The sequence below is a fragment of the Xiphophorus hellerii genome, chromosome 12 (genome assembly GCF_003331165.1).
Source record: "Xiphophorus hellerii strain 12219 chromosome 12, Xiphophorus_hellerii-4.1, whole genome shotgun sequence".
NCBI lineage: Eukaryota > Metazoa > Chordata > Actinopteri > Cyprinodontiformes > Poeciliidae > Xiphophorus > Xiphophorus hellerii.
In genome coordinates this window covers 14,758,672-14,786,407 of record NC_045683.1, presented here as the reverse complement: position 1 = coordinate 14,786,407, position 27,736 = coordinate 14,758,672, and the positions used below count along the sequence as shown (strand labels likewise).

The window sequence follows — 27,736 nt, the reverse complement described above, 5'->3', positions numbered from 1 at the left end:
CAGACATACCTACACTCTTCCCAGGTTCACAGCAAGAGAGCTCCATGTTGCACAGATGTTTACTGGAATGGTTTCAACTGTACACCAGCAGGAAGAGGAGCAATAATAATCAGCAAGAAGTTGACAGAAATTATATGGAAGCAACCATTAAATGTGCCACAAACTTAGCAGATTTTAATGGCTACTGCAATTTCTTTTTCTATAAGGCTAAAATCTCAGAGTCAGATTATATGTCACATAATTGAAAAGAGTGACTTCAATTATCTGTTCTGCAGTAAAGCCATCATCAGCCACTTCCTCTGCGTGGCTGAAATCAAGCTCTGGGCAAAAAGCATGAGACATCAAGTCAATGGTCCGCCTCACCAAGATATATAATCAATGTATCCTAGAGGCATCCAATAAAGAAAAAGGATGACAACTGGAAGGTAACAATGCTATTGCTAAGAACAACTAATAACAAATAAACTGATCCTGAAAGCTAAAACTGATGGTAGATGTGCAACAAAACTTCCCAGAATGACATAGAAATGCTGTAGATTGTTATGAAACTAATGCAGATGGTATTTGTAGGAGGACAGGGAGAGCAGCATCTAAAAAACCTTCTTTGGTGAACATTAAAAATGCATCAGTCGCCTTCACAAAGAAATTAGAGTAATCAGATTTGAGACAATGCAGCAGTGCTGCTCAAAATCACTGCCAAAAAGCTCAAATTGACCTGAGGCTTTAGGCTCACATTAATCTGCAGGGTGAAGGGAGCAGAATTTGAACTGTGTAATATATGTTTTAGGTTCAACATATCTCTTTCTTTAATTTTAAAAAAATATTTATTTTTTAACTATTACTGTTATTTTCTGATATTATTTATGCTCCCACTTTTTTAAGAGTACTCTTTGAAAAGACATTTTCATCCCCAGGGAACTTTTCTTTCTAAATGTATTTAATATATTACTTTAAAGTTTAAGTTTGCAAAAAACAGACTTTTTTGAGCTTTTATCATGTTGTAATGTTATTCCCTCATCAAAAAGATACCTGGGGTGTTACCTTGGTTATTTCATGCATGTTGAAATAGCCAACATGCATGTTTGAGAAAACCTTTAATCTCCCATGGCAACCATTCTGCTGTGCAAAACCCCTGGCTGGATCTACCTCCTCCTTCGAGACGCAGCTCCTCCTCAGAGCTGCAGTTTTCAAGCTTTTGAGCGCCTGCATCACAAAGCAGAAGCTCAGTTCCTCCTCTCAGCTCCTTCAGACTAGCCAGCATCAATTAGCAAACACCTGTTGGAACTGTGCGTCTACTGAGCTCATTATACAAGCTTCTTCTCAGTGCAATACTAGTAAAAACAATGTTAGAGGATTAATAGAGCAGAGAAAGCAGAGCTTCAGAAAGAGCAGGACTTTTTAAAGAGACAGAGGCCCAATTACAAGGCGCTAAACCATGAAGTCAAATTTCTTTACGTCATATTTGATATTTATAGCATATTTATAACGACTGAAGAAAACTTGATTGTTCTATAAAACGTGACTATGTGCCTGGAAAATACATAACAAGGTATCTTTAAAAGCTTTTTTAAATATAAATTAAGAGTATTACACTAGGGCTAATGTGTTGTTGTCTAATAAAATAGTATGCCCGATTCATTCCTGAGGATATTTCTGTGCATGTTTCCGCCTGTGCCTGCACCTCTTCTAATAACAGCGTGTGTAATTATTGGAGTGACAAACCATCTTGTATGGTTAATGGCAGCTGATTCATCAAACCCCCTGCAGCTTCTCTGGCTGATAAATTGTGAAGCTTAATGTTTGCAATTTACTCAGTATTTAGTCAAGCCAGAGGTGCTTGTCAAATTAGTTCTAGGAGAGCACAATATTTATAATATCTTCAAATATTTCTAGAGAATTTTCAACATTGACTTTGGTAACAAAGAACTTGTGAAATGTTTGAGGCTGCATGGAGACCCTAATAAAGCCAGATGGGGTCTGGAATAATACACACATTGGTTTCTGGGAAGCAGTCTAGATTATGTTGTTAATTCAATGCCACTATTTTATTTGTTTCTTTTTACATTTTTGTCAGGATTGTCAGAGGAATACATTATAATTTTAGAACGAGCCGAACGAGAGACACAACAACAAAAAAAGTGACTCTCAGCAACAGAAAGCAACATTTGCGGAGAAACAACATCCGCATTAACTCCCCTCTATGTGTTGGCAGTGATGTCACCATGCAGGTGCAGTGGTGAGGGATTAACCACTAATGACTACTTGTCACTGCCTTTAACATCTCTAATTGGTCGCTCCTCTCACAAAGCAGCTCTGGCATGCCTCGTCTGTGCCGCCTCTAAACCGCTACTCTGATATGTGGTGGTCTGTAATTAAGATGCATATCTTCCCTGCTGATTTCAGGTCTTTTGGGATCACACTATTGCTAGGAGGCACAAACAACAGCCTTACCAAGGCTTCGATGTACAGCGAACACACTATCATGACTTTTCTTCTTCTAATACATCTGGGTACATGTAAATCAGTTTTAAACGTATTCAGTTAGATTGAAAATCAAAGACATTGGGATCCTCTTTGGAAAAAGTCATTTAAAAGTTATTTTTCTGGTGAGTAACAAATTAGGAGTCTCACATTTAGTCAGAATCAGAATTGAATCATCTTTATGGCCAAGCTCAGCTGTTTAAACCTCAGATTTAGGATCATTTGAAATATTTTAAATAACACCACAAATAGAATTTATAAAGGACTACATTTTAGATTTTTTTGGAGATTGAATATGATCACAGCAAAAACAAATGTACAGCCTCAATCAGTTCAGAGGTAAGATATTTCTGTTGCTACATAAACTGATGGTTTATGTAGCAACATTATGTATCTACCTTGAATTGTTTTATGGGCATTCACAAAAGCCATGGATGGCTTATGAAAATACTCACTTTTTGTCACATTGTAATGAGATATTTTGGCAACTTATATAGATATCTTATGTGATAGATCAAAACAAAACAGTCAACAATTTTTCTTAGTAATTCAAGTCTATTTTGTCATATATTCTAATTTGTCTTAGTTTGTACAATGAAAACCTGATAAATATTTTAATGTTTGTCATTGTAATATCTGCCTGTCCATGCTAAGGTCTCTTTTCCATAATGAGGAGCTGGAGTTCATGAACGTTTGTCCTCAGATGAGGCTGTCTTCAAGCTTATAATTTAAGTGTTACTGTGCAACTGTCTTTTGACACTGTAACGATAAATGGTTCCATACAGATTACCTTCAGACTTCCAAACAGAAGCAATTACATCGCCCCACAATAAAGTATGCCTCCGTCAAGGTTGCTTGAATTTTTGACCTTCACCATGCTGAAGAATGGCTGTTTAATATTTGGCGCTTGAAGATACTGTATAGGGTGGTACTAATGCTACAACTACACACAACCACAAAACTAAATAGACTGTTAAAAATAAAAAGAATGACTGAAAGAATGTCATTGTGGCTTTTTTGTCTTGTCATTATTAATCAGTCCCAATTGATTAATAATGGTAAGACTTCCATGTTTTTATTAAATGGATTAAGCTAATCAACTGATTTAATTGCTTCATGCCACTATATGTATCTGTAGCCTATATTAAATTAAAATAAAATAGCATTAAAGTCCAACTCATCTTGGAGTTGCTTGAGAACTCACAATCGTTTTAATAAAAAACAAACAAACAAAAAACTGCCAATAATGTGGGAAATGATGTGGAGGTTGGAGTCTGGAGAGCCAGAGTTAAAAAGCTGAAATGACAAAAACATTTTAATTTTATTCCACCCACAGTGAGGCTGACTGGCCTCCAAAGTCAAGATGACCATTATTCCTAATTCAGTTAATAATGAGATCTCAAAGTGTAGATGATTGTGAACACTTTCAAAAAGCATATATATATATATATATATATATATATATATATATATATATATATATATATATATATATATATACATGTATATATATATATATATATATATATATATATATATATATATATATATATATATATATATATATATATATATATATATATATATATATATATATATACATGTATATATATATATATAGCTATTGAATAAAAAAGTGTGGTAAATATGATTTTATCAATATAAAACATGACATGCCTAAAAAAAAGTTTGAGGCAGGGTAAGCAGTCTTCAGAAATGAAGAGATTTTAAAATATTTTACATAGTTCTAATTATTTACAAATCAATTTTATTTTTTCCTCGGGCAATTAAATTTTGCTCATAAAAATTCACTTTTAATTGAGGTCAGCTGAGTAATAGTATTGCCTCAAGACTGAAAAGGAAATATTATGGTGACAATGACATTAAGCAGAATTTAATAATGTGTCAAAATGAAAATGCCCTGCTGTCTTACAGAAGCTGGCGTCAGTTCTTCTGTTCGTAGATGTCCTCCATCTTCCAGCTTCATGCTTGTTTGTGTCTATGACCATTAAATTAAAGTGTTATTTATATGACTGAAGAGGGCAAGAATTTGTCACTGCACTAAAAAGAGCACCCACAATCACTGGGTGTTGTCTTTGCTGAGTCTCTGTTTTTTTTTATTCAGCTACATCCTCCCCACTCATGCTGACACCAAGGTGAAAATATATTGTGCATTTCTCATTTTCTATCAAGTACTTTATTAAACTAGGAAATAAATTGCAGAGCTCTGTGTAAAGAGAACATATTAATTCAGCTGTTGCTTAATTGCATCTGGGGTTTAGGCAAAACCTCTTGTTCAATTTGCTTGTACAATTCCCTGCAAAGCCCTCAGACTGATCCTAATTTATAAACCAAGCAGGTTTTTTTTTTCTTTAAAGACACTGGATTTATGTTGGGATTAATAGAAACTGAAAGAGGTAGTTTTGACTCTATTTCCCTGTCTCACACTTAGAGTGCATCTTTGTGCTATCTAAACTTTATAAAGTATGAGTCAGAAGTTTAAAAACACTCATAATAGCCATAAATAAAATATTAATTTGAGTATTTAAATGGTTTTTTTTAATGGTTCTATGTAGGCAGTTGCTAAATTAAGTCCATTTTACTTGGACACAATAACAGGACACTTATCCCGAAAAATAAAATAAAATAAAAAGGGCTAACAATAAGTTTATATGACAGACTTCCCATCACAAAATCTCATCCATGTTAAAAATTTGTAAATTAAGCTTGGAATCATAGTCTGTACCAAAAAAAAAGCACCAATTTCAATCTACTCTACAGATTCTGTCAGGAAGATTGGCCAATTATTATGCAAGATGCTCATCGAAGGCAAAGAGCATTAAAATTGAACTTTCTATGAGGAATTTATCTAAATATTACCAGGGGTGAATGTATATATGTATTTGAATAATTGTATCATTATGACCCTGTTTGATTTAGAAAAATCTACAAATAAAAATCATGTATCCTAATTTCAAGTAAAGATCGGGTAAAAAAAGAAAAAAAAAAAATCACCCAGTTGTTGTTGATAATTATATGCTGTGTAATCATTTGGCCATGGAAAAAGTCACATATCAATGTGTTTTTGATGTGTTTGCATCAAAAACGATGTAAACATATCACGCTAAGACCAGTGCACCTGCAGCCCAGAACTGTGTCTCTACACATCTTATTATTATTATTATTATTATTAAATAAGTACATTGATTTATTTTTATGTTAAACTTTACTTTAACTTAAACCAAACCCAAACCCCTGACATAATCGGTCTGCTTCAACCACACACGTAAACACACGCATTCACCTGGAGGATGTTTGATGTGACGTAACAGGTTTTATTAATTACATTGTATCACAACAGACTGGTCCACCTTCAGAAAAAAGGTCACATAATCATTACCATCACCATCATCATCATCATCATCATCATCATCATCATCACCATCACCATCATGAATAAATACTATATTATTATTTCCATCACTCCACTATAATCTGTCCAGCTTCTCTCTGGTGTGTAGGTGTGTGTGTGGGAGGAAGCACTAATTACTCATTTGCTAAAAAAAATACAAGTAGTTTGAATTTACAGTCTCTAACTAGAATTGACGTCAGTGTTTTGATAGTTGCATTCCTCCATTTTCATATCTTTGTGGATTCAGCAAAACAATTTAAGTGCAGAGGAAAACCATAGAACAAGAAAAAGATACTATTTTTAAATCACAGGTTAGATCTTCCCCTTTCTCTCAAAAAAAAAAAAAGAAGCTGTTTTTATGCATTACATTTTTCTAGGTACTCCAGAGCATCCAAGCACAAAAGTAATCTGAGAGATGACCTTTCTGATATTTCAGCTCGATTAAATCAAAGTCTGATGTCACGGTTGTGTGAGAAAGAGAGTGGGCTGTGGGAGCATTAAATGTGATGTGGATCAAAACATTTCTAAAGTTGTGAAGTACATACTGTATATATTGTACTGAAAATGCACCCCCGAGTCACAGAGTCTGGCCAAAAATACATTGAAGTAAGGCAACGGGGCAGGAAAGATTTCTCTAGGTACTGTTGTTGATATGCTAGTGTGAAACCCAGGCTTTGATAAATCGAGGCAAAAAGAAGGCAAATTTGAGCTTTTATAAAAAAAAGGGTACGACTGATTCTATTAATCATAGCTGCCATAAAAACAACCACATTTCCATGCGATGGTTTGCAGATATTTATCATGAAATTGGCATACAGCAACAATAAATCAATTTCTGCTTCCTGTGTTGAGTCTTATGACATTTGAGCTTGGATTTAGTCTGAATGGTGCAAATCAGCCAGCTTTTTACACACGCCCCCACACGCCCACACACACCCCTACACACACTCACCGAAACGGAATAATCAAAAGCCGTACAACTTCCCTGGGGCCACTGAATGTCATTTTTTTGTCTTGGCTGAGTCTCACCTACCCAACTAGCACCCCCTTGATTCAAACATGAAAGAGTAAAACAGTTCAGTCTAAATACCGGCACAGTCTGGGACACACCAGTTAACAATGCTTATTTCTTCCAGCAGCTTATTCACATTTTTTACATAAATTCTTGTTCATTCCTCTTGCTGTTATTTTACAAAAAAAAAAAAAAAGAAAGAAAAAGGACAAAAGTAGCACTTCTAAGAACCGGAGGTTAAGACTATCACATACAGTATAGGCAGCATAGAAGAGGAAAAATTGGTTGAATAATCTATCATACAGTAGGTCACTTGATAAAGAGAGAGAGAGAGAGAGAGCGTAGAGAAGTCTGTGATTGTCAGTCCCTTCTGTCTGAGGTTTCCATTCACACAGCAGATGTTGTTTTTACTTTTTCCAGGTTTTTTTTCTGATCAGAGGCATTGGTGCAAAGACTGCCGATCTGTGCAGACCCATCTCCTCCATCTCTCGCTGTCAAAACATCACCCCTGTCCAACGTCACGCAGTTCATTATTATTAAAAACGAGAGAAACAAACACAGCAGGTAAGTGCAGAAACAGTGCTGGGAGCTGGGGAGCTGCTTCAGTGTACGCTACTCTTTTGACATCAGAAGTGTCCGTACGCACTGTATTTATTTTTCACAGTTTTTTCCAGCTTACACACCCTGCCCTCTGTTATTGCACAGAGATATTGTGTGTCGGGTTTTGTTTTGAGTGTGGTTGGTGTGCTTCAGCAGGGACGGATTTTTTATTTATTTTTTTCTTTTTAACCCTGTTAGCATGCGCTGTCAATGCTGCAGCCATTAACCCTTGCAGCTATTCTGACAGGTGAGAATAATTTTGGCAAAATGTCAAACTCAATCGACATATGTGACAGAGTGGTGAGATATCCATCCCTGCTGCAGTGAACAGTGTCCGTGAGGACAGGCTCGGTTGTTATCAAGAAGGAACGGGATGTAAAAATACCCACACACTCAAGATCATCTTACACATTTGTGTAAACATAATCATTAAATTCAAATTCAGTTTGCAGTTGCAAAAAAGGCAACCCTAAAAATAGAAAGAAATGTACAAAAAGGTTTACAAGTTTATAAATTAGATAACAGGAAATCAAATCCACAAACATCAATACCATCAAGTGCTGCAGTTAAATAACAAATAAAGACCTACTATTCCAAATGAAATCTCTACATCAAATCAAAATGACCGTTAAGTGAAATTGCATTGGTAATGACTTTTAAATATGTCTGTAAAGAGTAAAATATGCACAAGTAAAATGCAAAAGCAAACGTTACATGTGTTTTCTTGCATGCATGTGAGCTGTATTTACAGTATGTCTGTAAGCCAGAGCAGAGCTGTAGGAGGAGTGAAGTGGTTCTGCTTTAACAGGATGTGTGATAGATCGTTACAGATTATTCTCAGTTTGTTAGCACATATGTATGAGGTGTGAGGCAGCAGGGTTTCTGCAAGCATCAAGACCTTTCAGTAGTCTTTTCAAGTCATTTATGATTTAAAATTAAGATGTATATGAAAAACAACCCAACTTATGTTGAACGTACTTTAGAGTATAAACAAGTTAAATCTAAATTTGTCAACATGAATGTGTATCTTACCTTAATGCCTTTCAATTGTTATAAACCTCAAATACCTTCCTACAGCATACCGTAACCTTCATAAAAATTATTTCAAAACTTCAGATATCAAACCAATTTTTATAAAGCTGAGTGTGGATGCTTCAATAAAAAAGTAACTACAGTTCTGTTTCTGGCCTAACGACTTTTTGGCAAGCAGCAACAAATTAGTTCATTGTTGATAAAACTAAAACAATCTCTTTAATTCATACCAGTCCAGTTTTTGATCACACCTCAGCAATGAGAGAACATTAGTGAAGCTTCTAAATGTCAATGTGCCTGACGTTTGTTTGTTGTTTTACTGGATCTTAACACAGCTGATCCAAACATTACCCATCCACTAGTAAAGTAGGCGGGTGTGTCTGGTACTTTCCTAGATTGGTTCAGATGTTACTCACCAGACTGTGATGACTTTGTTTCATTTGTTAATTATAAATCTGCAATCAAAGATCACAAGTGGAGTTCATCAAGGTTCTATTCTTAGGTCACTTTTCTACTTCCTTCCCATTCCTGATTCAGATTGTAAACTAATCAAACATTGTTTTTACCATAATGTTTGCTGATGACACACAGCTTTGCGTCTCATCATATCACCACATTTCATCATAAGCTTAAAGCCAGTGTGTCCATAATTTTAATGAGTGGTAGTCAGAATTGTATCTACTGTATATTAAAGCAAATCAGTAAATTGGCTCTTGGTCCCAAAAATAAAAGATTAGTGGTCAGCAATTAACTAGAGTATCGGCTAAAGATCATAGAGCGTACAAGAAACCTAAGCATCATTAATGACTCGGATCTACATTTTAACAAACTGGGTAACTTTAATTGCCACTACTGGTCTCTGTTAAAAAATTAGTCAGTGGCAGCTCATTAAAAATGAGGCAACAATCCTGACCAACAGAGGAAAATTTAATACATCACACAAAATCACAAGTTACTGCACTGGTTCCCAGTTTGTAAAAGAATAGATTGCAAAATCTTGTTATTGGTCTTAAAAGTACGGAAATATTTGGGCCTAGATAATTTCTGAGTTGCTATTCAGGGTTCATAAACCTCGACAGTAAACAGGTTTATCAAGTCATTTTATTATGCCTTAGGTATTTATTGTTTTTTTTTTTAATTTCTTTCTTTCTTTTCTCTTTATGCAATGATTTTGCTTTGTATTTCTTTCTTAAATACCAAGTATATAACTTGGTACTGCTACAGGTATACTAACAAACAAAAATAAATCAGTTGCATTTAATTACCTAGATATGAAATTACAAGTCCAAAGGTAAATTTCACAAGCATAAAACTTCTGCAGGTTTAGGAGGAAGGCTGAATGTCTGAGGACAAATTCCTTGCCATAGGGCTTATTGCTGTCCTGTATTATAGGGTTTGAAGTTTTATTATGGCATAATAACACAGTCTAGACAACCAATCACAAATACATTACACATTTCCACATGATAAAAGAAGTTGATGAAAGTTAAGGAAGGAAGCAATAAATGAATGAAGGTTTATATTTAAGACAAAACAGTGTTTAATTTAAGACCTATGGAAAATCTGACTTCATTAAAGAATTTTTTAGGACTAATACATTTAAGACTTTATAACTTTTTAAGACCCTGCAGAAACCCTGGCCTGCATTCAAGTGTGTGGCTGTGTGTACTGTCTGTGGTTGAAGGCAGCTGTAGGAATGTGAAGGGAGCGTAAAGTTGAAGTTGTGGCTTACAGAACATCTGCTGGCCATAGTAATGATGGATGTTCACACTTCTTTTTTTTCCCAGAGGAGATTATCACTTCTCTCCCTCCTTCATCCTGCCAAGTCTGTCTCCAGTCCCTTTCTTTTTACTTCCCTGCTTCCCCTCTGTAGTCCACTCAATTGCTTTCCAGGACGCATTAATACATCTGCCCGTATTCCTACGCGTCGCCGCTCCTAAATCCGGCGAGCCTAACTGTTTTCTTCTCCTTCACCTTTCCATCCCTCCATCCCTTCTTCTCGGCCATAAAACAATAAGTCTTGAATGTCTGTGAGGAGACTGTGCTAATGGAGCCCATTAGCTGTAATGAAATATACATTACACCATTACAGGGGACGGGGCCCGGCTAAAGCACTGCACCGCTCAAATAATAAAACATGTACAATTCAATTTCCTTCTCGGCCCGTTTTGAGTGTCTTTCAGTGAGTGGGGGTGGGTGGGGTGTGTGGGGATGCAGGGATGACGGGATGAGGTATACCATAGATGTGTGTGAGTGTGCTCTCGTGCGCACCCCCTCTTACGCAGATGTGGTTTTCAAGAATGTCTGAGTGCTGAGAGCTTTGAAGATTTAATAGGGGTTGACCAGATGAACCACACCTTCTACAATGCAGTCACCCACACATTTGACCATGGTCTGACCACTCGATACCCAAACTCCCTCAGCAGCCTTTACGCTACCCAACCCTCCACACACCAACCCCCAAACTCCCCCAACACTGTGATTTTGCGATTGTCGGACAGCTGCGGACAAATGAATCAATTGACCTCCGACACAAACGCTTGACATCACAAGTGGAGCATCTGTCGCTTTGGAGGTTTGGGGTGGAGTAGTTATCGTATTACTCTGCTCTGTATGACTTTGCATCTCAGGCCTGAGGAAAGTAAAATGCAACAGATAACAGTTGTAAAATGCAAACCCATGAAAGTGAGTACCTCAGCATGATGTCTGAAATCTCTTTTCACCACAGTAGTCGGTTGCATTTGTGTTGTCACCGATTGTTTTGTGCATCAGCAATATTGGCCAACCAGAAATGATCTCCTCAACACACCTCTTAATTTCAATAGACAGGCAAGGAAGGAGATTGTGTTTACTTTTCTTTCCCTTTCTGGCCATTGTTGTGTCACGCTCAATTTCCCACATGCGTACTGATGCCTCAATCGTTGCGTTTGTAGTCCTGCTGGTTGACTGCTGACTGTAATCCTCATTTTAGAGAGGGAGACAGAAAAAAAGACAGACAGGGCGAAAGAGGATAACACAGTGTCTTAACGGCACGGCATCTCGCAGAGCCGTTTCTCCGGAAGTGTCCCATCAGTCTCCTATTTACAAGAAAAATGGTCGGAGCTTCCAGAAATTCCTCCTCCTTCTCTTGCTGCTCCGCCTTGAGTTTCCCAGATGTTCAAACATGGCCTGTTGTCTTACAGGCAGCAAAGGGATAAGTCAATTAATTTTAAGTCTTATTCATCAGTTTGTTTGTTTGTTATTTTATCAGTTAAGCCCCAGCGAGTTTAAAGCATCTGAGAAGAAGTGAGAAGCTTGAAAGTTAAATCACTCCTGATAAAAGTCTCCTTGGTGAAGAAGCAGAACAAATTGGATTGCACACAGGTGAAGAAGTTGGTCGGTGGGAAAGAGGTGATCAAGGGAGGAGTTGAAGGAATATTTTTTGATTGCCATAAAGTGAGCTTCACGTCCTGTACAGTTACACATTCTGCATACACATACACACGCACGCACACACCCCCACACCCACACACACACACCCCCACCCACCTGCATGAGCATCAAACGCTTCAGTCGGAAGTGTCCCAATGCCCACTTTGACTCACATACACATGCATGCAAAATTTAAATGCACATATACATTTAAATATATCCCCACACACAGCTTGAACACACACTGCGTTTCATCCTCCTCTTGTTCAGCCCAGTATATCCAGATAAACAGGTGAGGCCTTGGCCAGATTAAGGAGTAGACCATGGATTTCTTTAATGTTGAGTCTCATGTGTGGTTCTCTTTGCCAGCAGCCCAGCATCAGGTCATACACCTCTTTGGGGCAGGTTCTTGGACGCTGCAACACCCGACCTTGAGTTATACACTCGATCACCTACAGAGGAGAAACAAACGAAGATCCAGAAACAGAGACGTTACCTTCAGCACAAGTTGGGTGGTTCATTTTTAGTATTTAAATCTTATACCTATACAAACGTAAGTTCTCATTCCCTTTTTGTCAGTTTTTAATATCTAGATACAAAACAATCTGCCAGCCTGTAAATATTTTCCCAAACCTATTCAGACCTGTGACAGGTTTAAATTAAAGGTTCAACTCTGGACACAGAAAACATCTCTTCCACTCTGAAGACAAACTTCTCCAATTTCCATCTGTGCAAAGTTCACTGAACAAGATAACTCCCTAAAGTTGTCACCTTGTCACAGGCGCATATAGTAGAAAAATGTTATACTGAATACATAATTCACTAAACTCTTAGCATAATGCAGAGGAGTAACTATCAAAATGCAAACTTGATGCTGAAAGCAAAAGCCTGCGCTTCAAACATAAATTTGCATTAACTTCATTGGCACCTAATTTACTGCTTGAGCAACAATTACTTAAATACACAGCAGAGTGTTAAGTTGAATAAAGGAATAGATTTCTGTACCCAAGAGAAGACTAAAGTTCTCCTCAGCACAGAAATTTATTTTTGTTTCCCATTTATAAATGATCTGCATTTTTGTTATTCTAGGAAATAACTAAGCTTGTTTTTATTTCCTCCAGCATTAAATGCGCCCTGTTCGTATCATGCAGTGAATATCACTTAATGACTTTCATTAGACCACTAGAATCAGCTGTGTCTCGCAAATTGCTAGATATAAAAGATCTAATCTGTTTTAAAGTTATCATTTTGGTGAGCAATCAGCCACAGAGTCCTCCCTCGTTCTGTGATTGGTATCAGATTAGATGAGCAAAAAAGTATTTGATACGTAATTGAGGAGCAGAACTCTATCTGATATGTAAAAGATATCTGAGTGTCAGACTGAGGTCAGAGGTGTTGACCTTTAAAACTGCAGAGAGTTTCCGGCTCATCACAGTAAAAGGAGACTGCAGTCTGGGGTGAAGGTTAATTCTTGGATGTAACTGGAGTTGAGAGCACCATTGTCTTAACATGAGGTTACAATTTAGATGAAGGCTGAAAAGTTCCAACACATATTATTTTTATTAAATCAAGTTTTAATCCAGTGGGATTCCCATTTTTGTTTTTAGTTCACCTGTAACAGTTCAGCTGCGGCCTACCTCAAAGTCTCAGCTTTACTACCTTGAAACATAAAAATGTTGCACTGAACTGAAGAAAGAAGAACTGCTCATCCAGGAGGAGTGAATGCTACAAGTCAGTTTCTCAATAAAATCAGCTTGGTTTATTTAGATGGCAAACTATTTAGAAAATTTGAATAATGAACTTAACTTGACTGTTTTGTTTAGGATCGATTGGGAATGTATGTGATTGATTTGTCTGTATGACTGACTTTTTAAAACACCTTGAGATAATATTTGTGGTTGATTGGAGTTATATGGATAAACTAAATTGATTTTAATTTTCAGTTGGATTATGCAATAGATTATGGTTAATAGAGAGGAAAGAGCAGAGCAACAAAGGAAGGTAATTCTGTCTAAAAATGCTTTTCTTTAGGTGTTAAATGTCATAGTGACAGTTTGAAGAACTTCAAAGTGATACGACTTAGATTGTAAAACATGAAAGGAGACACAGGCTCACATATTCATGAAATCATACCTATGAGACACTTCCCCACAAAACTAATAAAATATTTAGATGTACTTCTACAGAGGGGCTGTTTCATCACACCTTGTGGCTACAACATCTCGGTTGTCATCACTTATTAAGATGATCGCGCCCCACAAAAAAAAAAAGTACATATCTTTTATCTATACCGACATTGTGTACAACGTTCTGTTATCTTTAAAGGTTTCATGTCGGAGCACATTATATTCTCACTTTAGATATGTGTCTAAAAATGTGTTTAGAACTTGATATGAAGGAGTCAAATAGACAGAAGAATAAGTGTCTTTGTCTTACCTCATTATTGGAGAGCTGGTACCAAGGCTGCTTCCCATAGGTGAAGATCTCCCAAAGAACAACTCCTAGACTCCAGACATCGCTTTCTGTGGTGAACTTCCTGTACATGATGCTTTCAGGGGGCATCCAGCGGATTGGCAGCATGGTATGACCTCCGACCTTTAGGAAGCACAAACACACACAAGGAAATCAAAGTCATTTGAAAATGCATTGAGCAGACAAGAATACAACTTAAATAACTAATTTAATCTTAAATGGGTAAGCCGTTAGTATATCAGTCTTTTATTGTTTTCAAAGCAAAAAGCAATTTTAAAACACAAAGAGTCTTTGGAGTCACGTCTTTGAGACAGATGTCATGTGGATGGATGTGTATTGAATTGCAGTGCATGACTACCTGTTGTTGTAAACAGAGAAAAGATTATTTCCTTTGCAAAAAAGAGACATTTCTAAAGAAAATGTGTAGAATTGCTGTGTGGCTGTTTATTGGACATATACAGTAGAACAGAATGGAGTGAGACGTATGCTCTCCAAAAAAGAGAAAGAAAGTGAAGAAAGCAAGAGAGATTTGTGATAGCAAACAGGTGAAGATAGTGGATTTCATCTCTCTGCTGGCAATACATGTTAGCATGGATTCATGAAACAACTGGAAACTTGAATTATAAAAGGAAGAAGCCAAAGTTAATGGTTGAGACCAAAATGCAAGTTAGCAGCCAGATCACAGTGGTGTTGGCGGAATTTTTCAGCCAAGTAAATATGTTGTTTAATGATGGTTTTGAATTTTTATGTATCCACTGTCAGCATAAAAAGTCTCTTGATGAGTGATGATTGTGTTTAATAAATAGCCCCTTCTGCTCCAGGATAAACTAAACAGCATGGGAGTAGACCCGCACCTGGTCACCTGGATCCATAGTTACCTCACCAACAGGCCGCAGTATGTCAGGCTGAAGGACACCGTGTCTGACGCTGTGGTCAGCAACACAGGAGCCCCCCAGGGCACAGTGCTGGCCCCTCTTCTCTTCACCCTGTACTCCTCTGACTTCCACTACAACTCGGAGCTGTGTCACATACAGAAGTATGCTGATGACACAGCCATAGTCGGATGTATCAGGGACGACAGAGAGGAGGAGTATCGCTGTCTGGTGAGGGACTTTGCTCTCTGGTGCCACACAAACCACCTGGAACTCAACACTGCTAAGCCGAAGGAGCTGGTTATAGACTTTGGGAGGTCCAGACCAAAGCCGAGACCAGTCGCATTAGAGGGAACTGAGGTTGAGGTCGTGGACTCCTACAAATATCTTGGGCTGTGGCTGGACAGTAAACTGGATTGGTCAAAACACACTAGCCACCTGTATGGGAAAGTGCAGAGCAGGATGTACTTCCTGAGGAGACTGCGGTCCTTTAACATCTGCAGCAAACTGCTCTGGATGTTCTACCAGTCTGTGATTGCCAGTGTCCTCTTCTACATCGTGGTGTGCTGGGGAGGCAGCATATCCAAGAAGGACACGTCCAGACTGGACAAACTGACCAGGCGTGCCGGCTCTGTGGTCGGCATGAAGCTGGACTCTCTGGTGACGGTGGCAGAGGCGAGGACACTGAACAAGCTGCTGGACATCATGAACGATAGCAGCCACCCTCTACACGTCGTCATCAGCAGCCAGAGGAACCTGTTCAGTGACAGACTGCTGCTTCCCAAGTGCCGGACCAATAGATTTAAGAACTCTTTTGTCCCCCATGCCTTCAGACTGTACAATTCCTCATTGGGGGGGGAGGTGACACAGGACAGAGGGTGGAAGGAGTAGTGACCCCTTGTATTTTTCTCCATACTTATCAGGTCAAACCACATAGTGCAATACGATATCACTGGTCAATCTATCCGTCAAATTCTTATATTTTTTTTTTGTGTTGTATTTATATTTACTTATATTCTTATATTCTATATTCTTATTCCTTGTTTCTTGCATAATTTAAGGTTTTTCTTGCATAATTTAAGGTTTTGGTTACTCACATTTGGTGTGTACCTTAGTATTTAATTTGTATTTTGTATTCTTTTGCACTTTTGCTTACTGTGTGTTAACTTTGTTTTTTGCCTGGGAGCTGCTGGTAACTTCAATTTCCTGAGGGAGTCTTCCCAAAGGATCAATAAAGTACAAGTCTAAGTCTAAGTCTAAGTCTAGATTAGGTGTCAGTCTCTCCCCAGTCTTTAATTAGCTGAACTGAGAATTTGTTTTTTTTCTTTGAAGTGTCTGAGCTCAATAAATGACAGACTGTGTATCCGTATTTCGACCACCATTCCAGTCACCACTTGTGTATCTTCAACTCAAACTGAATTTAGTTCGAACTTGAAATGTTGTTAGTGAGAAAACTACCAAGGACAGACATAATGAGTTTGAGTGGTGTGAAAGAGGGTGTTCTTAGAATAATACCAGTAATGGAAAGCTACATTACTTCAACACATTAAACCCTATAAAAAGGACAAACAGATTATATGTAGAAAAAAATCACAGAAAGGGCTGCGAGCTTGCTTCTATAGGAGTGGTAGTACCCATCTGCCTAAAAGTAATAATGCTAGTCAGAACTGGAGCGGGAATTACACTGTCTGAATGCTACAAGAATTCTGTTTTAACATTTTATCACAAATGTAAAAGACTAATGGCAAACTTAAAACTTACTGTGTATCAAATTTTTATATATCTTGAAAACTATTCTATTCTATTCTATTCTATGTCGTCATCCTAAAGCTTTTCACATGTTTCACTGTCTTGTTATACTCTCAAATTCAGCACATTTTTAAAGTAGAGCTACAAACAGTTTACTGCTGCCCGAGGCATTTCAGTGACTTACATTTGGTAGCTTGGTGAAACAGATTGCATCACTCCTGTGACTGTAGCAAGCCAAACCAGCTGAGAACTCACTGCTTTGTATGGCGTTTCTCCAAACAAAGAGAGCATTCACACTTCAGTGTATTTGCTGGTAATCTCCTCAGGAGGGGACAGATATTTAGCAAGTAATTATGATTAGTGGGTAAATGTGAAACATTATTTGTCAATGATAAAATGTGGGAACCAGTATGTGGGAGACAGTAAACAGTCAGCAGCTACGCACTGTAAATTGCTTCAGTAGATTTGCAAGCAGTTATTTAATTATATACTTTAAGTTGTACTCTGGAATAAGAAGATACAGTGGTTGATGAGGAGCAGAAATGACGGGCTCTCTGTGAGACAGCCGGTCATTTTATTATGCTCTAATCTGAACTCAGCCGGTCGAGTCTGTAACGTTGTCAAATTCATTAGCTGTTGTTATTGTTCATGAAGACTGACAGTTCATTTCTACTGAGACTTCATACGCTGTTGTCAAAGGCTTGGGCCGGCTTGGTCTGGCTGAAGATCATTATTGTTTACTGCTGAACTAAAGATAAAAGGTATTTTATGGACAAACTCACATGTTTCTATTTAATAGTTCAATTCATCTACAAAGAAATAATCTCCTCCTCCATCTCTTCCACTTCCTTTCAGGTTGGAAAACATTCTACATAACCATTTATAGATGTCTGTGTTGCTGTATGATGTAAAAAAACCAACAAAAAAAACCATTCAAACACAGTCCTTCCATCAGATAGGGAAATGTTTTACATCCCTTTTAGAGCACTAAATGCACTTTTCGTCTATCTGAATCAAGCTCAAACAGGGAGAAGAAAAGTCATGTAACCAGGAAGAAGTCAAACATGTTTCAACGACTGATGTTTGACGGAGATACCCCAAAGCGCAACAAGCTATCTAGCGACACAAACACATTATTCGCTCTGCTGATTGTGATCTGCATGACTGAGAGTTAATCTGCCCTGAGTTTCAACAGATTTAAGCAGGGCTGGATCACACAGGATTCATGTCGGCTTGTTCAACATGATTCAGAGGAAAAGGGCAAGAATAGTGAAAGAACCAGATGGGAAATAAGAACAAGATAGAAAGGTCCTAAATATTTTCAAAAGGTTTAGCAGCTCAACTAAATCTTCACCCCAAACTGCAGAACTAAAATGCAGCAGTCTTTTAAAAAAACTATCATCAAAGGTACATTTGGGTTGGCTTCGGTATAAAAACTGTTAATTCTCATTTGTGGAAACAGAATGCACACAATCAAAACTTTTAGCATGATCATTAAACATTTATGTAGAACTTTTAGTTCTGTCTTATTAATAATTCAGTCAAATGGTCTTACAAAAAAATAAAACTAGATTTTTTTAAAATACATGATTAATTCTTATCCAATATTAGGCCTACCCACAAATTCAAATTGATAAATACTACATCTCATATTTAAACTTTCTGAGAGAGGATCAACGTCTCTTTTGTTTAAAACAGGCGTCGCTATTTATATATATATATAAATGGTGTCACTGTTTGCAACACTTAAGAAGGAATGTTACAAGAAAAGTTTGCTCTGGTACAAAAAAACATGCTGTGTGAGTTTCATCCTGAAGACAAGAGGATTTTTAGGAACGTCACGTTCTGTCAGGTCTTTGAATAATGTGTAAGCTGAATAGTCCATGTCTACTGGGATCAAAGTTGTGGAATTTAGTGTAGTCATGTTTATTTATTTCCATATTTAAGGATCAAAAAAACATCCAGACGTAAAATATAAATTCTTAGGGGTAAGGTATAATTTTTCAAAAAGTCTAAAAAATGTGATAGTCAAATCACACAAGATTCTGTGTCAAATGTGTAGTAAGGATATACCACAGCAATGATTTATTATGACATCATTTTTTCCATAAACAACTAAGATGAGCTTAGTAAAGGCATTTTCAGTCTTTTTCCAACTTCTGCAGAGAAATTTCTGCAATTATAGTGACTCAACTACTAATTGGCCAATAAGACTGCAGGAGATACAGTATGGTCACTACAGCTATTTTTGAAATTCGTTTGTAGGAAAGCTAAGTACCTTTGACCTTGTCTCTCCCTCTCAGTGCTTTGTGAAAATGTTCTCCCTCACTGAAGCTCTCCTCTACTTTCACTCTTTTCTCCAAACACGAATCTACCAACAGAACCGTGCTTCATTGCCCTGCGCCGATAGCACAATACATTTTCTGAAGTTTATGCCTGTTATTAATGGTCTGTCACTCTTCTATTTTAGTGAGTGGGTTATTTAATGCAGTCATAAAATGTGCGCAGTCACATAGATAGCCATCAGGCTCAGTTTTACATGGGAGGAAACATATCTGCCGACACCTTGGCAGTTTTTACACTTCATAACCAGGGCTGGCTCTTTCTGACGGTGAGGCTTTACGTTCTCCTCTGTATTTGGTTGTTTATATAATAAATAGCTTACATTATGCGACTCCTGTACATAAAGCATTTTCTTTCTTTAAATGTGAGCTGAATACATTTTCTGTGACTAAGATGGTCGTTCTACTCAATTTTAGATTAATAACTTCATGACTTAAAGTACACACACTTGTAGTCCCTTATCAGCTCACCCAGACTTTTGCAACATCAAAATGAAGGCACTGAAATTATTTTCACAGTTAACATGAAATAAGAAAAAAGACCTTGCTTCAAATTCAACTTAAATTTAGAACTACCAGCAAAATAAAGGCATTTGATGTACTATACATTCTTCAGTTTCTCTTCAGGTTTACAGTCAGTTCTATTCCAACTGGACAATAATCACAAACAAGCATCAACACTGATTATGGAGCTGATAGAAAAAGTTAAAGTTAAGCTACTGAAACGGATTCAAACCTCAACCCAGCACTATAAAGCCAAACCGATCTCTATTTTTAGATAAAGAGAACGGTCAAATGTACAGACAGAATTATTCCAGCACCTTCTGTAACCAAAGCATGTTGTGTCTCTGGATATTGCTAAGGTACATTTATCAAAAATACTTATGGAAGTGTATGAACCTGGATGAGTAAATTTAGAGAACTATATATATATATATATTTTTTTTTCTTTTTAAATAAAAAATCATCTATATTATCAATCCAAACCAAGACAGAACAACTTACATAAATCCTCAAAAGATAACCAGATTAGCAGATAAGTAAAGAAGTGTTAGCATGGTAGCTTGTTACATCCTGATAGGTAAAATATTTTCTTTAGCTCTGTTGATAGATTTCTGAGAGCTCATTGATGCATCTGGTCTTGCTCATACCTGTTAGTGTTTTTGTTTTATTTATCATGGCTAATAATTTCCTCTGATGGTTTGAAATAATACTGAACTGCTGCGCAGCAGTTTTTTTATGCTTGTTAAATGTGGTTCAGATATATAACCCAGATGAACCTGAAACTCCAAACCAATGATCAGAATTAAAGAAGCTTTGCATTTAAGAAGCAAAGGATCAATTGTCTCCTCAGGATATTTTTTGCATAGACAACAAAAAGAGAAATGATGGACAATCTTCTGTGAAAAGCTACAAAATCAAAATGGTAGAATAAAAAAAAAAGAAAACAACATTGAGGAGCCACAAAAGGGAAACTATCAGTGACGTGCGGTGAGGTTCATAGCTGGTGAGGCACTGACGTCATCAGAATCAGATTTGCAAATAGATGCATAGATTGACAGCAGTTTACAGGTTATGTTTCACTTCTGCATTCTTACACATACAAACTGTAGCTCACAAAACACACATTTCCTTAAAAAACAAAACAAAATAAACAAACCTTTCAGCTCCGGCGTTGGTCTTCCTTTGGTTATTATCTCCTGCTTCGATTGAAAGTCCACTTGAGAAAACTTTTTTAGTGTTGTAATGTAGTCATCCATGTCGAAAGTCGGGATAAGCGAGAGGAAAAAAATCACCATCTCTATTATAATCTATCGCTGCACTTGACTTGCTTCCCGAATCGTTTAGCCTAGCTCGCTGTCACTTACTCGGCAGTTGAGGAGTGAACAAGACGAACGTCTGGGATCTTGAGCGCCCCCTGCCATGAGGCAAGAGAACTGCCTGCCTCACCTCGAACCTGTTCTCTGCCGTTTATAATCGCTCATTACACGAAACACGTTACACAAACACAGTTGGTGACAAAAAGCACTGTACATTATATACATAAGCTAAATTATTGGAAATAAGTTCACATATTAAATTTGTTTAAACCATTTTATTGACGCCGTACAGCAACATGCTCTCTCCGCTTAGCAGCCAGCGCAGAGCCAGGGGTTGCGCAATCCAAGGTGAGGCAGAGCTCGCTGCTGCCTCACCGGCATCGCTTCCAAGCATTTGAATGGGAAAATAAGAAAATTCAGCGATTTTGAACAAATAAAAATCGAAATTGGTGAAGCTACATGAAAAATAAATATTTTTTAGTACAAACCACCGGATGAATATAACAATTTAAATTACTTTATGATTATATATTTTCTTTCTTTCCATGATGGCTGGTGAGGCACTGCCTCACCTGCCTCCCCTGACCGCACGTCACTGGAAACTATTAATAGTTTTTGTCAACCACACTCCATACCAGTAAGTGGCGGTAATGCTACTAACAGTTTGTTGCCAACCGCCAGTAAAACCAAGAAGAAGAAGAACATTAAATATTGAGTAAATTGTGGTTACAGGGATGCAGTCTTAAGACCAAGTCTTTGCAAGGACATCTCCCAGTATGTGAGCTGCTTTGTTGTTGATCTCTGCCTCCTCTGTTTTCAGTTCCCTTCCTCGCTTCCTTCAGCCCACCTGCCATTCCCTCCAACACACTGTTTCATAAATATTCAGCAGCTCAGCCAGACCTCTGGCTAGAGTTCCAGGAAACCCCCAAAAAGGTAGAAAACCCCCCAGCTCAAGCATGTGATCTGGACTGCAAATTCCCTATAGCTACGGTACCTATGGTGACAGGGTGAAGTATTATGGGATGTGTTGTCATGGGGACCTGTGAAATCTACCCTACTCCCTGTTATACAGGAAATTTAATATTTTTCATCTTATTTTTTGCCATGAAAAAAATACTACTAATAAACTATAATTAGTATCTGCTGCACAGGTGGAAGGGATCGTTTACAACTGTAGCCATTTCTTTCTATTTTAAGACATTTACTTAAATAATGGGTGTCCAGTTCCAGTTCTCAAGTGTCAATGTACTGTCAGTTTTAGGCCCCGTTTACACGACCACAGTTCCTGGTGAAAACGGAAGAGTTTTGTTGAGTTTGTACTGCACACTTACATGAAACCACCGAATGTTTTCTCTGACAACGGCACAGTTTGAGAACGGGTTCCAGAGTGCCGGTGTCCGTTGTCTTGTAAACAGAATAAATGGATCTTTTCTTTCAGGGAATCCCTAGCTCACAACACAACTGCTTCCTACAAGTAGAAGAAACTACTGACAATGCTGGTGTTACTACAATTCGTGTTTCCCCATCTGATACGGTTCCCCCAGCGACTCTTCGCCGCTCCGTTCAGCGATCTTATCTAGAAACTATGGAAACCGTGAAAGCTCAAACAAAGTGTTTCAGCGAAGTTGAACTTTTTCCAACTGCGCCCTAATCAGACACACATAGTGCGTGTCCCCCCCCCGCCCGTATCTGGGGGAACGGTATAGACGTGCTTTCAACTTTCTTTTTTAAATACATGCGCACTAAGTTTCAAAGAATCTAGCACCAACTAGTGGCGTGGCGACGGCATTACACTTCTTCAATGTGTGCCGTTACTGTGTAAACAAAGATTGTAATTAAAATGTCTTCATGTAAACGTGTTAACAGAAATGGAACAAAAATTCAATTTTCGTTGGATCGTTGTCATGTAAACAGGGCCTTAGATTTGCATATTCTACAAACCCACACCAAAGAGAAGAAGATTTTAAAACCTCAAACCATTGCTCTTCCACTCCACAAAGTGCACTCCATTGTATTGGTTTATCATATATAAACTTCATAACATATTTTGAAGTTTGTGGTCATAATGGGATAGATTATGAAGTTGTTCAAGTGGTATAAATACTAACATTTTATAGAAAAGCAGTAGGCACAGGCCAAGAAACGGATGCAGAAATGGATACAGTTCATTTCTGGGCTCTTCCTTCTTTTAGAAATGTCAGTTGTTTCATTATCATCATTATTGTTTCATCATTTCATTATTAAAATGTCACATCTTTAAGATTTTATGATGTGCCCAAATGGCACCCCCATGGCAGCCATTTGGGGGTGCCTAAACGGTAGCTCCCACAAAGCGGCGCCAATTTAAACAAATCTCCTCCTTGGAGCTGAAGTTTCCAGCCGAGATTCTGTCCCACAGAGCACCGGCCCTCCATAACTCTCCCACTGAGCTCCTTAGCAGCAGCAACAATCAGCAAACCTGGTGAGACTGTGTGTTTTCTGAGAAATTACTTCTCAGTCCAACGCTCCTTAAATAACATAATGAACGAACATTGTTGCAATGACAACCTGAAGGTCAAGGTTGGAAAGAGCAGGAGCTTCTTAAAGAGACAAACAATTTCAAGGCGTTAAATTGGGAAGATAAATTTCTTTAACGTCATGTTTGATATATATAGCATTTTTAGAATTGAAGGTGCTGATTGTGCTGTGAGATGGCACTATGGCACTTTAGAGATACTCTGACTCGGGGGAAATACCCGAAAATGTGTTTTAAAATCCACTTTGAAGGAAACTGAAACTGTAAGATAGAGTACAGCTACCATCAATGGCACATCGATCCACACTGAAACATTTAGATACCCTGAAATATGGCTGAAGGTTTGATACGAGGCAGTGCCCATCAGATTCATTGTGTAACAGGGGATTCGGTGACGTCACTGCACCCCCTTCATTTCATCGCCTCTGCTTCTATTTCCACACACATGCATGCGTGGTGAGAGGTGTGGGGGGCTGAGCTCCAATTCCTTTATGACTCATCTTTGCTCCCGTCTGACGCAAGAGCATGACTGGGTCCATACACACTACCTTCCCACCCACACACACTAACACACACCTCCGTCTCTTCTAGGTGCTGAGATGCGACCGCCATCCTGAAACTGCCCCTCTGCTGTGTTGTTGTTCTCCTCTGTATTTATTTTGTCATTCTTTCTGTCTCTGACAGAGACCCTGTTGCAATTTCTGCTTTGTTTTGTCTCCTGTATGATGCCTTTTCTAGGCTGCTGAGCCTCTACACTCTTCCTCCTCCAAATATGTCCCTTTATCACTCTATTACTGCCTTTTCTCTCCTTTTTTGTATTTGTTAATCTATTTTCTCCCCTGTCTGACATCTCACTTTTTCCTCCCTTTTTTCCTCCTGCTGCTTTTTGTCCCGTCTCGTTCCTCCTTTCATCTTTTTACTGCTGTCTCTATCCCTCCTCTCCTTCTCTCTTCCTCTACTACTGCCTCAGCATACTAAGCAGAAGTTCTCTGATTACTTTTCTTCCTGAGAAACGATGAATTCAACTCCAGAGCTCACCGCCACTACCTTCACCCGCTACACGTTGCCATGGATACAGCCTCAGCACTTGGCATTATTGAGGAAGGGGTGAAAGGAAGAGGGAGGAGGAGGTTATTATGTGTTGTCACACAGAGACCGTACTGAAGAAGCCCACTCAGAGATTTCTTTTCCTGATGCGTTTAATTTTCTAAATGCAGAAATAAAATAAATAAATAAATAAATAAATAATACACCCAAATGTTAGGTTGCAATGCTCAACTAATTGTCTCCATTTTGACACTGCAGCTGTACTTTGTGTTCATGAATCAATTACATATTACAAAGCATAATTTATCTAGCTAATATACTGCCCAGTATATTAGCTAGATAAATATGCAGAGTTATTACTTTGGAACACAAAGTACACTGAGCATTTCCTTTTCTGGACTCAACAAGAAGAAGAACAATACATCCATTGCATGTCATATAGATTATTATCTTTCAAAGTGTCATTGTTAATGTCATTATTTATTCCAAACAGAGATTTTTCTTGTCACTGAATGAGCACTCCTCCCTCTCGCGCCTCCTCGGAGTTATCTGTCACTGTCAGTCATGTCAGTATGTCACAACGGATGGGAGAGAGGGTTGGAAAGTGGACAGCCACTATCGATCAGTCAATACAGTTTATTAGGCCTTGGCCCTTTGGGAAAGTGACAGATAGTTGTACAGCAGGAGAAAAAAACCCACAGATTTACTCCTGACTCACTCATGTACCCCTGGGTTATCTTGACACTCCAAGTAAAGGCGGGGAATGACACAAATAAGGCAACGTTGGCAGATAAATGTGCGCTAACGCTGCTCTGTTTGTGTGCAGGCACATTTATTTTTGTCTCTGCTGTTTCTAGATATGCACTCATTACAATAAAACTAATGGATGCCCTTTGTGGGTGTTACGCCCCAATGATCTTTCTCTGTAGCATAAAAATGTTCTTTGTCCAACTGTGTGTCCAAGGCAATATTTCTATTTCCTTTTTATTTAGAATGTCTTCACATTTAATAGAAAACTTGGTTACAAGCAAGAGATTTTCCGCCTCACAACTGAAGATGTGAGGCGGAAAGATGGTAATCGTTTTATATGTTACTCTTTCTTATAGTTGAGGTCTTGGGATTGATTGCAATGCAACATTAAGTAATTATTTGGTTGTAATGTTGACAAGAGAAATTGCAAAAGAAATTACAGCCATGAAAAACAATATAAGTAGGTAGTTGAAAAGTAACATATCTGTTTAAAAATATAAAGTAAAACTTATCTATATTGGAGCAAAGTGGCAGACAAAAAGCTTACAGTAACAAAAGTTGACTCTTTAGTTCATGCCCATGCTCGGATGAGGGATGGCGGTGAAGTGTGAGGCGGAGGGGGGGGATGCAGATGGAGACCCATGCAGCAGTAAACAGGGGAAGGGTCGGTTGAAAAAAGGGCCAGAAAAGATATCGACACATACACCTACCCTGTAGTAGTCCGTGCTGTAAACATCTCTGGACATGCCAAAATCTCCGATCTTAACCAGCAGGTTCTCCCCCACCAGACAGTTCCTGCAAAAAGAATAACCAGATAAATAAAAACATTGATATGTTACAGAGGTGAGCTGGCCCTCAGAGGCTGACGTCTTGTGTGTTTTGATGTTTTCCTGAATCAAATACTTTATTTATCTATCTTTACTGTCACCAAGTTTTACAGAAGTTTGCTGATGAGTTATTCATTTGTTTTCAAGTGTTTCTCAGCAGGGAAAGATACAAAACATACAAGACTCCAGCTGCAGAGGGTGGAATTGATCACCATTGTGTCATAATCTTCCATAATTTTTTTTTTTTACTGTACATGGGTTTCCTCAAAAGGTGGTAAACTGTTAACATGTAATCATGCGAAAATAAATTTACTCAACCAGTTCAACTGTGAACAGGCTTCAAACAGGCTGTTCACACCATTCAGTGTCACTAAAGTCAATTATCCTGCAAAGATGAGGGAGTCAAAATTCCTCCACAGAGATAAAAAATTTTATGTAAGTTTGATTGCAAATTCTTGCAGGGTAGAACAACCAGTTCTACCCTGTTCTCGGGGGAATTACTTTTTCACCATGGTACAGACTGATTTGGTTAACTTTTTTCAAAATAAAATCAAAATGTATCACAGATCTCATGTACTGCACACTGTGTCCAGTAATTTCTATGGTGGCTGCTCTTTTCTAAAATATTTCAGATTTTATTGCCAATTGTAGTGATTGTTTAAGTCATGGAGATGACTATTTCGATGAGCTCTTTTTGGACACTTATGAATGTTTTCTTGTCTTTTCCAACTAAATTTACTAAAAGAACAAAACTTTTAAAAAAAGTAATTCATTTATGAGTGTTTCCATTTAATTTCACAGATTTTTTTTCAACATTGTCTGTTGATAAAAAAAAATGGAAATAAGTTCTTTCAGCAAATAATAACGTAGTAAGTGACGCACCTGGTGGCCAAGTCGCGGTGCACAAAGTGCTGTGATGCCAGGTAGACCATGCCAGATGCTATCTGTTGGGCAATATGGAGCATTTGAGACTGGGTCAGCTCCACGGGTCTGGTGGTCTGGCCTTCCGCCATCAGAACTGCATCTGGTCCGTGAGCCCTACGAGAGAACAGGTGACAAATGTTCAGATGTGCTTTGTAGCAATATTCAGCTTCTCTTGAGGAGAGTTTTTAAATGACAAACTGCTGCTGAACATTGTTTTCAATAGTCTGATTATGTGTGTCCACACTGGCAACACTCAATGCAATCAGGAAGAGAGACGTGCCTGAGGAACTTGTTCAGGTCTCCGTGTTTCATGTACTCAAACACCATGATGAGAGGGTCGCTCTCCACACAAACACCGTAGAACGTGACGATGTGCTCATGCTGCAGGTTGGTCAGCAGCTCGGCCTCTCGGTGGAAATCCTTCCTGGCATTTTCACTGGCCTCTTTCAGTGTCTGCAAACACATACACG

At 38.1% G+C, this 27,736-nt stretch overlaps 1 protein-coding gene across 4 annotated transcripts in view; it reads right to left on the bottom strand.

Moving 5' to 3' along the window:
• Window positions 1-12,060: 12,060 nt before the first annotated feature.
• The window catches only part of ntrk2a (neurotrophic tyrosine kinase, receptor, type 2a), a 98,145-nt gene continuing 82,469 nt past the window's right edge, over window positions 12,061-27,736 (bottom strand). For 3 of the 4 annotated variants that reach the window (XM_032577773.1, XM_032577770.1, XM_032577774.1), the window contains 5 exons: window positions 27,547-27,719; window positions 27,225-27,380; window positions 26,220-26,310; window positions 14,385-14,543; window positions 12,061-12,400 (listed from right to left, as the gene is read on the bottom strand). In XM_032577773.1, coding sequence (XP_032433664.1) covers window positions 12,215-12,400; window positions 14,385-14,543; window positions 26,220-26,310; window positions 27,225-27,380; window positions 27,547-27,719 — 765 coding nt within the window. In that variant the 3' untranslated portion in view covers window positions 12,061-12,214. The remainder of the gene's footprint in view (window positions 12,401-14,384; window positions 14,544-26,219; window positions 26,311-27,224; window positions 27,381-27,546; window positions 27,720-27,736) is intronic. The other variant, XM_032577771.1, reaches the window with a different exon arrangement.